General features: G+C 40.1%; 2 protein-coding genes across 2 annotated transcripts in view; both read right to left on the reverse strand.

Moving 5' to 3' along the window:
* LOC108856833 (glyoxylate/succinic semialdehyde reductase 1) overlaps positions 1–713 on the reverse strand; it is a 1,107-nt gene extending 394 nt beyond the window's left edge. The window contains 5 exon segments of the mRNA XM_056985674.1: positions 6–61; positions 144–160; positions 163–244; positions 330–440; positions 524–713. Coding sequence (XP_056841654.1) covers positions 6–61; positions 144–160; positions 163–244; positions 330–440; positions 524–628 — 371 coding nt within the window. The 5' untranslated portion in view covers positions 629–713.
* A 1,237-nt stretch (positions 714–1,950) lies between these two features.
* Positions 1,951–4,007, reverse strand: LOC130494855 (zinc finger BED domain-containing protein RICESLEEPER 2-like). Its single transcript, XM_056985675.1, has 2 exons — positions 2,873–4,007; positions 1,951–2,804 (listed from the first exon to the last, which is right to left on the reverse strand). Exons 1-2 carry the CDS (start codon positions 4,005–4,007, stop codon positions 1,951–1,953), a joined length of 1,989 nt encoding a protein of 662 aa, XP_056841655.1.
* Between the last annotated feature and the right edge of the window lie 7,150 nt (positions 4,008–11,157).

The following is an 11,157-nucleotide window of genomic DNA, read 5'->3' on the forward strand; positions in this document are numbered from 1 at the left end:
CCGGCTTCTTGCTACCTGAAACCGGACCTTCTACAAACCGACCACCTTTCCCGGTGATTGCCTGCCATTTTTTATACAAAACACTAAATCGATGCTTATCTGTGTCTTAATCATTGATTCACAATCTGAAAATAGTTAAAAACCTCATTGATCTTTAAGGAGTCTCAGCATCAACAGTTGACATATCGATATAGCCTTTCCCTTCACAGATTTGCTCCAAAACGCCATCTTTATCGAAAACAACCTTACAACACACAAAAAGATTGTAACTTTGTTCGTATGAAAGCACATGCCAATAAGAAAGAAGGAGATTTTCGAAAATATATTACCGAAAGAGCAGCAGAAGGGTCAGAGAGCATAGCGATAGTGTATTTGCATTTCTTGATTACTTCAGCTGGAGTCTCGCATACTGAAGCTCCATGCTCCACAAGTTCATCGCACTGTTCCGTGAATCAAATCAATATAATCCACAAAAAAAAAAGCTTAATCAGATCTGAAGAGAAATGTTTTTTTTTTTTTTTACCTTGGAGAGTGTCCTGTTCCAGACGGTTAGCTTGAAACCATGTTTCAGTAGATTCATTGACATGGCCTTTCCCATGATACCCAAGCCCAGAAACCCAATCTCCATTTTTTTTTCTCTCTCTCCTTTGTGTGTTTGAGCGATGATGATGAGGATGAAAAATAAGATGATTGAAGCAGGCGCAATATGTGTTTGGCAGCTTTCCGTTTTTATTGTATTTAATTTAATAAATATTTTATACGAAAATAATTGCATATTTAAATATTTTTTGGGAAAATTGTAAATATAAAACCAAAAAAATTAGTACATTGTCTCTATGTAGGAATGTCAAACAGGTCGTCCCGTCCCATCCCGTCCCGGACCGCAGCGGGCTCGTCGATTTGCGGTTCATTGCGGTCCAGTCCCGCACGGGCTGCAGTACTCCAAAGCCCCGGTCCAATCCCGTCCCGCCTAAAGTCCTGTTACAAATGGACCGGCCCGCGGGATAACTTCAATCTGCAGCATAAAATTTTTGTGACATCAGTACGTATAGGATAGATACATGTATTCTATAAGATGTGGCAAATACTTATGTTTCAAATCATCATTAGGATATTTCAAATTTCTTGTTATACATGATCAAGAGTGAAGAGTTTAAGACAAAATTTTTTTTCTGAATCAAATAAAGAACTCATAATTTCATAAAAAACAAAATGTTATTGTTTTCTGAATTTATAAAATTAAAACCAAATACCAATTCAAAGCTGCTAATAATAAAAACAATGTCATTAAAAAACAGCAACTGAAAACACCCAAATCAAAAGAAACAGAAACTCAAATAGACAGAAACTCAAATCACACTTTTGCAGCTTCCACTTCATGACTAACAGCTGATTCAACTGATGAGGGTTTATTTTCTTCACCAAATACTTCTTCTTCTACAAGTATTAATATTGATGTTAGTAAAAGCTATTTTGATTCATAAAACAAATAAAATGCTTGATAATCTAGATAAATTACCATTTTGATATGATTCATATCCCCTGATCCAATTCCTAGTGCATATCAGAGCCTGCACATTTTTTGGGAGTAGACGGCTCCTGTATTTGTTGAGGACTCTTGATCCAATACTGAAAGAAGACTCGGAAGCAACTGTTGTGATTGGAATACTTAATAGATCACAAGCCATACCAGCCAAATCACCATAGCGATGAGCATTATCTTTCCAGAAGTCAAGAATATTCAAGCTCTTAAAACTGGAAAATTTCAAAGGTGGTTCATCAAGATATGCTTCTAGAGGTGTCTTCCCACTCCCAACACCACTGACTTTGCGATATGCAAAAAAATCCTATAAAAGTTTTTTTTTTTTAAATATCTAAGAACTGTTATGAAAAATAATAAACATACTAGTTACTTATAAAAGGAACACTCACAGTGTAGTTCTCAAACATTTATGTGGACACTGGCTCACATGTTTTGGGTGGAACCATCTCACGTGACTCTGTAGAAGGGGAGTTAACCTTGGATTTTTTGTCATAAGACTCAAAGAGATTGCTGAGTCTCTCACGCAAGTTCTTCACCTTAACATCTTTTGTACTCATGTCAAGCTTCCCTAAACAATGCTCAACAATTGATAGCTTAAATCGGGGATCAAACACTGCTGCCATTGCAAAAAGACCACTGACATCATCCCAATATTTGTCAAACTTCTCCTTCATTGGTGACACCATGAATCTGACAACCTCATCATCGCTTTCCTCATTATTCCGGAGCCAATCATGTATCATCCAGACTTGATAGAAATACAAATTAGATGTCGGGTAATTTGTGCCAGACATCATCTTTGTGATCACAGCAAACGGCCCCAGAAAAGTGCAGATATTACTTGCTCTTGTCCATTCTTCAGCTGTGGGCGCTATTGTAAAACCTCGCTTGTCAAATGACTCAAACTTCTCAAATGCCTTACGGTAATTTACTGCAATTTGCAGCATATAGTAAGTCGAGTTCCATCTGGTCGAGACATCCAATATCAGCCCCCGAGTTTCTTTTACATTCGCAGCAACCACTGCTTTTCCGAACAACACCTCCCGCGATGTAGATGATAACACATACTTCACACTCTCTCTTACTTTGTGCAAAGCGCCTTTAATAACCTTTAACCCATCTTGCACTATAAGGTTAAGTATGTGAGCTGCACATCTTACATGGAAAAATTCTCCTCCACACACCAAGTCATCAATCAACATTAGCTGGGACTTCACAATATCTTGCATCGAGTCATTACTTGTAGCATTATCCAATGTGACTGAGAAATTTTTTTTTCAATTCCCCACTCTTTCATCGACTCAAGAAGCTGCATAGCAACATTCATACCAGTGTGTGGTGGCGCTAGAGCACAAAACGTGATGATCTTGCTGTTCAACTTCCAGTTCCGATCAATGTAATGTGCAGTCACACACATGTACCCTTCACGTTTTATTGACGTCCACAAGTCAGATGTCAATGATACTCGACCAGGAAGTGTAGCTAACTCTCTCCTCAATGCGTCTCTCTCGCTTTCATATAGTCGATATACATCTGATCTAGCCGTGTTTCGGCAAATGGTCTGCACATCAGGATTCAAATACGTCCAAGTTTCTCGCACTTTCTCATACTCTACGTACGAGTATGGTAGATCATGCTGGACTATCGTCTTAGCTACCATCTGTCGAAAGACGGTATGATCATACTTGCCAGAGTGTAACTTCCCCTCGAAATTGATATTCTGCTGATTTCTATTTTTCCTTTGATACACCTTACATTTAAAATGATGCCTTCTCAGCCCACTGGTTCCATGCGAGTGGGAATGCCAAGCATACTCATTCCTGCAATGATTGCATTGAGCTTTCATCGTCCCATTCGGTTTGTGGACCACCGTGAAATCAGGCCACACATCTGATCTTTGCCTATTGTCCATTTCGATTTCTTCTTCATTCAACTCCTCTTCTTCATCCAACTCCTCTTCCTCCAATGAGTCATCAAAGTCTGGTATCTCCTCGACCTTCTTCTTCTTTTGCGGAGTGGTAGCCTTGGCCTTGCCCTTTTGCGACTGAGTCAATGGCTTCCTTCTTCCTCCCCGAATCACTGATTTCACAGGTACAGGCTTCTTCTTTCTACACGCCTGTGAGGACGAGCCTATGCCACCATCTATTGTGGACTGCAACATGGGTTTCCCCGTGGCTGTTCCAAATCTGCTCTTTCTGCGAGGTATGTTTGTTTGGGGTGGTGGAGTGATTTCAACATCAGAATCATCAGTCTCATCGTCAAGGCTCATCACCTTTCTTTTGCTTGCTTGCGTCTTTGCACCAATAGCATCAGAAGTTACACCACCTTCTCCCCTTGGATCAGAGCTCCCTTCAAGCACAGCAAGAGCATCTAAAGTAGCTTGACTCGCGAAGTCCAATGTTGATGGTGGAGTGTAGTTAGTATCCATCGTGAACTGCTCTTCTGAATCACTCCTTGATTCCATGGTCTCTGTCTCTGCTTGCGTCTTTGCGTTAGGTTTTTTTTTAGGTGAAGTCGTGTGAACGTGGGACTATTAGCATATTAGGGTTTTTAATATTTTGGAAAATTTTAAATTAATTATAATATAATTAAAACTTAGCCTATTAGGGTTTTTAAAATTTTAATAATATTTTATTTAAACTTGCTTGAGGGCAAGCACCAAAACCAATCACTTTCTATTACGATATACATCAAGTGACAAACAAATGCAGTGATCACAACAAACCTATGCAAGCCAGCTAAACAAGAGTGTGTTCTATCTATCTATGCTCAACAAGACAGTGATCCGATAACCTAAGCAAATCCAGCTAAACAAGATTATTTTTATCACAGAAGTATCACACGTACACGTTTATGAGACAAAGAGCTTACTAACCTGAGGTCCTTAAAGCGGCTATACTGGAGCAGCTGTTGTATGTACTTGTCTCCTCCTTCCTTGTTCACCATCACTCATTATCTCCTTGCTCACCATAACTCCATAAGTCTCCTTCCTTGTTCACCATCACTCATCATCTCGAGATATACAAAATAAAAACACAAATCAGAGAGTGAATCAAGGATAGTTTAAATGAAACTAAGAATTATAGATAACTTACACAGCTTTCAAATCTCTTTTGTATTTTCTTCTCTTGAACAAGGAGGTGTCAGCTTGTAATAACCGGACAAGCTGGTGTGCGCTCAACACATACATCAAGTTAACATGAAGCTTAACATGCTATATTGTTTTGAGCCTACACCAGCCTTCATGGTCATTACGAGCTTCCTCCTTCTTCACCTACAAAAAGAAAAGACATATCAGAGACAAAAACAAATGACATCAAATAAGGATCAACCTATTATATAATTCAAGAAGCTTAAAGTTTCAGAGTGGTAACACCTTACAATCTTTGCAGCTCGGTGATCTTTGCAGCTCGGTGTTGAAATCTTCTTCACTAAACAAGGAGGCAGGTGGTGGCGACAGTCCAAGCTGGTGTACGACCAAAACATACATCAAGTGAACACCTCAAGTGAACACCTTCTCTATCGTTTTGAGCCTACAACAGCTTTTACCGTCGCCACCATCCGCCTACTTGTTTACAATCATATATTCTTTTCACCTGCAAAAACAAAACACTAATCAGATAGTGAACATAACCAGAGACATCACAGAGACAAATACAAAACAAGAACAAAAACATAAACAAAACACATTAGGACACTGGTTTTAACTAACCTAATAGACACCATCCGCGTTTCACCACCTGAAAAGTGCAAACAAATAAAACTGTTAGAGTACAATCCGAGAAAAAAATATGATCTCAACGCCAAGAACAAGAAACTTACCAGTTTCATCTCTACAATGTCCCCTGTCCTTATCTCTAGAACCGGTCTTACATAGCTTTCTGTGAGATGCATGTCATCACCATCGCAGAAGAAGCCTTCGCCGGAGATGGATCTTCATTTGCGGTGGAAACTGAGTTCTTTGACAGTTTGAAACAAGAACTTCTCCGGAACATGCAAGCTTGATCTGTGAAGTTTACAACACGAGATAAGAGTATCGAAGCTTCTTGCCGTCGCCGGAGCTCCCTTTCACTCGGTGCCGACTCGTCTCCCTCACTCTCTCACTCACGCTATCTCTCTCTTTTCTTTTTCAGGCGGCAGCGAAATGAGGAGAGAAGAAGCTGCGGGACACTAGGTTAACCCGCGGTCTCCTTGGGCCCATCCCGCAAAAAGCCCATACCGCACAGGTCTTCCACCACGAGACCCGCCACACTGCGGGTTGACAAAATCACGGCCCAAACCCGCCCCGCCACAGGTTAATTTGGGCTCAGCCCGCGGACCACAGGTTCATTTGCCATTCCTATCCCTATGCCATAATATGAAGTATAAGTTGTCCATCTAAGTAATGTTCGTTTGGTTGCCGCAGGTCCGGCGTCTGCGTCTACGGCAATGATTTTCGCCACAAGCTTGTTCGTTTCATCGACGCCGGTACGTGCGTCTACGTCTGTGTCTAAACGCCAGTACCTGCATCAGACGCCGAGAAAATTCCGCGGTCGCGACTTATTTTCCGCGTCAACCTAACCTAATTACCATTTTACCCTTAACCTAATTTACTAATTACACAGAAAACCTAAGCTAATAGCCGCAGCCGCTCTATCTTTTCTTCCATTGACGCACCTCGACGCCTCTGATCTTTGACAAACGCCATAGACACCTCTCGATCTCCGACGAACTTCGAGCTCTCTCTCTCGATCTCTGGCGAACTCCGACATCTCAAGCTCTCTCTCTCGATCCATCTCGCAGAGCTCTCTCTCTCTCTCAGTCTCCGATATCTCAAGCTCTCTCTTCTCCACACCCATCTCAATCTTCTCTTCTCTTGATTCAAAGCACACCACAAGCTCTCTCTTCCATTCACAGATCACCACCACGAGCTCTCTTCTCCGATAGATGAAGACTTCGAGCTCTCTCTCTCTTCTCCGATAGACACAGACCTCGAGCTCTCTCTCGTTCTCTCGATCTCTTGAAGCTCATCTCATCTCACTCTCTCGTAAGCTCTCTCCTTTTCTGGGTTTTGTTTGCTTACTACTGTTTAGAATGCTAAGTGTTGTTTCTTGTCTATTGGGTATTGTTTTGTCTGAGAACCAAAGTGTTCTTGTCTTGATATATTTCTATTTGTTTTTACAGGAACCAAAGTGTTCTTGTTTTTACAGGTCTGAGCTTCTGGTCTGAGCTTCTGGTTTGAGCTCCCTCGTCTCCTCCACAGACGCATCTGGAGCTCTCCATCTCTCCCAAGCTCTCGACCCTCTCTCCATCTCCAACGCATCTCAAGCTCGCTCTCCACCTCTCTCAAGCTCTCCATCTCTCTCAAGCTCTCGACCCTCTCTCCATCTCCAACACATCTCAAGCTCTACACCTCTCTCAAGCTCTCGACCCTCTCTCCATCTCCAACGCATCTCAAGCTCTCCACCTCTCTCAAGCTCTCCATCTCGGTTCGTGAGTTCCTCTTACATAAAGCTTATGTCTTTGTTGGGTTTTGCTATTCATATGTTTGATGGGTTTCTCTTGTTTGGTGTTTGCAGGTCTCAAGCTCTCCCAAGCTTCTCTCACTCAAGCTCTCCCAAGCTTCTCTCACTCAAGCTCTGCCAAGCTTCTCTCACTCAAGCTCTCCCAAGCTCGCTCGAGCTCTTCATCTCCAACGCATCTCAAGCTCGCTCTCCACCTCTCGACCCTCTCTCCATCAAGCTTCGTCTCGTCTCTCACACCATCTCCAGAGCTCTCTCTCTCTATCTCAAACCCAGGTGAGACTCTCTTCCATCTCTGCGTGTTGATGAATGTGTTGTGTAAATGGGTTTTTCTGTGTTTTAGATTTTTATTACAGATCATGTTGATGAACGTGGTGTGTGCTTGCTTTGTCTCAGGCTCTCTCAGCTCTCAGGCTTCTCCATAGCATCTTTGTCTGTGTATCAAGCTCTCCCAAGCTTCGTCTGTCTCTCACTCTCTCTTAAGGTTCCTTTACTTACAAACCCATTTTTTGTGTTCTGTGATTTATAATAATTGTTGTATATGGATCTGAGATGTGTCGAATGTGTTGTGAGTTTAAAGGATTACTGAACATGATTATGTTTTGTTTATTAATTGATTTAAAACTGCCATGTTGCGTGTGGCCACCTCTCTTGATTAGTTTTTTCTTGTTTATATGACTTTTGATTGCATGAATTTCAAGGCATTGTCTCACTGGTTGTTAGTGTGTGGTTGTGGTAAGTCACTGGTCTCTGGTGTCTGAAAGTTTTATTTTGGTTGATTTCTTAAGTGGTTGCTTATGCTTGAGGATGAGGGAGGGTGATGTGTGTTTGTCCTCTGCTAGTTACCGATCAGCGGTTTGATGATAAGAAAAGTTTATTTCTAAAGTGTGTGAGTACTGAGAAGAACCTTCATCTATAATTTAGCAGCTGGTTACTCTGAGGCTTTTAAGTTGGATTTTTTGAATTGTTGAACAGATGTTTTGCTACTTATTTATTATGCGTATCTGCTATATATAACCTCTATATACACTGCTGATAGACGAGTCATGTATCAGGCCCTAGTCAACATAAATATATGAACTATATTGTTGTGCATTTGGCTTCTTTCACAAAGTCTTGGATTCAAATCGAGATTGTCTATTTTTTTTATTTTTGTAGGCTCACACTCTCAAGCTCACTCTCTGCCGTTGTTCCTCTCACTTCTTAAGATGGCAAAAGATGTAAGGCTCTCTCACATTAGTCTTTCTTTATTTACGTGGAGTTGCTTTAGTTTAAGATGGAACTGTCTGGTTGTCTGGAACAGTCTTTAGGTTGTATGGAACTATTTTTAGGTCTGTGTTTGAGAATATACTTATCTCTTGCCTATTCTTCTGTGTTTAAGTTTTATTGAGAATTGGTTGGTGTGTTTTAGACTTGGATTCCCGAGGAAACTAGGTATTTTTTCCAACTGTACGCGGAAGAGAGAAGAAAAGGAAATAAGGGTGCTACAGGCATGTATAAAGTAGGGAAAAGGAACATCATGGGTGCATTTGAGCTGAGGTTTAAAAAGGGATTTTCCGATTGGAAGAGGGACTTTAAGAACAAGTACGACACCAGTAGGAAGAAATACATCAAGATTAAGACGCTGACTCAAAACAGGACAGGGCTTGGGTATGACAACATGGGAAGAATTCTCATGTCAGATGATTGGTGGAATGAACGTGAAAAGGTCAGTTACACATTCTATTATGTGAACTTAGCTGTTAAGTGATTATTGGTCATTGCTTGTATGCTTGTGCTGATCATTGCTTTTTTTTGTTATACAGGAGTGTCTTGGGATTAGAAAATCCGCGTGCAAAGAGATTGATATTATGGATATGTATGAAGCAGAATTTGGTGGTGTAGTAATAACTGGAGCTGAAGGATGGAGTGCTCAACATGGAGAAGCAAGTCAGAGAGTGATCTCCATTGAGAATGTGCTAGAGATTTTGTCTGCACTTCCCGGAGTGGAAGAGTGGTCGCCATTGTGTGAAGCAGCAATGGAACTGCTTATAGATAGTGAAAGGAACCGTAGGGCCTTTGTTACAATGAAGACATATGAAGCTAAGATTAAGTTTCTAGAGCTTAGGACTAAGATAAAGCATTTTGATTAACTAGTATGGAGCTTAGGACTAGTCTTCTTTTGTGATCTTGTTGGTCTGATCTTTATATGAGTCTTTTGTGATCTTGTTGGTCTGATTTTTAGTGTTTACTAATCTCTGTATGAAACTATGCATTTTGTGGCTTTATATATATATGGAACTTAAGTTTAAGTTTAGTATGGTCGTTTGTTACTTTTATTACAGTTTGTTGTTACTAAAACTGTTACTGTTATATAACATGCGACTGTTTCTGATTATGATTATATTCAATGTTTTGCAGATGCTTGAAAGATGGATATTGGAAGATGAGGATGGTGATTATGATGATGAACTTGGCTTGTTTGATGTGGCAATTACTGAGAGAGTGAGTCATCGAACAGATAGAGGAGCAGGATGGCGTTATGTTCAACAACTTATGTATGAATCTGATCAGCAGTGCTATGACATTCTTCGGATGCATCAGAGAACTTTTAAAGCTTTGTGTAAGTTGCTAACTGAGCAATATGGATTGAAATAGTCTCACAATGTCTACCTTGAGGAATCTGTTGCAATGTTTCTTGAGGTTGTTGGTCAAGATAAGACTAAGCGGGTTATTGCTTCAAGGTATCAAAGATCATTGGATACGGTACAAAGGAAGCTTGATGATGTCTTGAGTGCTCTTCTCAAGTTTGCAGCAGATACACTAAGACCACAAGAAGGCGAGTTTGAAAGAGTAAGACCTGTTGTGAGGAATGATCGTCAGTATTGGCCTCATTTCAAAGATTGTGTCGGAGCACTTGATGGAACGCATGTCCCGGTTCGTCCTCCAAGTTAGAATGCAGAAGCATATAATGGTAGAAAAGGAGTTACAATGAATGTTCTTGCTATATGTAACCTCGATATGAAGTTCATATATGCATATGTCGGAGTACATGGTAGAGCACATGATTCAAAGGTCTTGACTCATTGTGCAAGGAATGAGGCTTCTTTCCTACATCCTCCTCCTGGAAAGTACTACCTAGTTGATTCCGGATACTCGACCAGGACAGGGTATCTTGGTACACATCGTAATATGCGATATCATATTCCTAAAGAAGAAGAAGAAGAAGAAAGTGATGATGGTGATGCTGGTGGACATATTGAATATGAACCGACATGTGATACAGCAATGGAAGCTTTGCGTGATAGCATCACAAATAGATACAGTTGAGGCCGTTTACCATATTAAATCATGTTTTAGTTAATGATTTGATTTTTCTTTGATTATAACTTTGATTATCATTTATATGTGATAGTTATTTAAGACTTGCTGTAATATTTTTTTTATCAACCAACTTAATTTCATGTTTCTTTTATCTGTAACACATATTTGCCTTATTTGTTTGAAGTGATAATTTCGAAAATTAAATGTATGATTTAGTTTTATGACAAAATATTGTTATATTTGTATATTTGACCAAAACAATATTACCAAGTAAACATAATATTTTTATGGATGTAAATATATTTAAACTATATTTTATTTATTTAAAAGACAATGTTACAAATTTTTAAAAATAAAATATGAATAAAATGATAATAGCCGCAGCGTCTATCAAACGATCAACACTTAATTCTACTTCTTGCGTCGGCGTCGGTGTCAAAATCAACTCTTGCATCTTCGAAACGAACAACAGTCAGCGTCGGCGTCGGCGTCGGCGTCAGCGTCGGCGTCGGTGTCGGCGTCAGCGTCGGCGTCTATGAAACGAACATTAGATAAACGAGTTTGACGCAGACGCTGACGCTGACGCTGACGCCGACGCTGATGCTGAAACCGGCGGCAACCAAACGAACAGGGCTCTAGTATAATTTTTTCTGTGAACCTAATTAACTCCCCTCCAATTAAACCCATATTTTTCCCATTCTCGTTTCTATTAATTCAATATTACAAAAAATAAAATTAACAAAAATTAATTCATTTGATTTGTTTTCACTAGGATGTTTGTTTTTGGACGAAAATTATTTAATGTCTTTG

This window comes from Raphanus sativus, chromosome 5 (genome assembly GCF_000801105.2).
Source record: "Raphanus sativus cultivar WK10039 chromosome 5, ASM80110v3, whole genome shotgun sequence".
Classification (NCBI taxonomy): domain Eukaryota; kingdom Viridiplantae; phylum Streptophyta; class Magnoliopsida; order Brassicales; family Brassicaceae; genus Raphanus; species Raphanus sativus.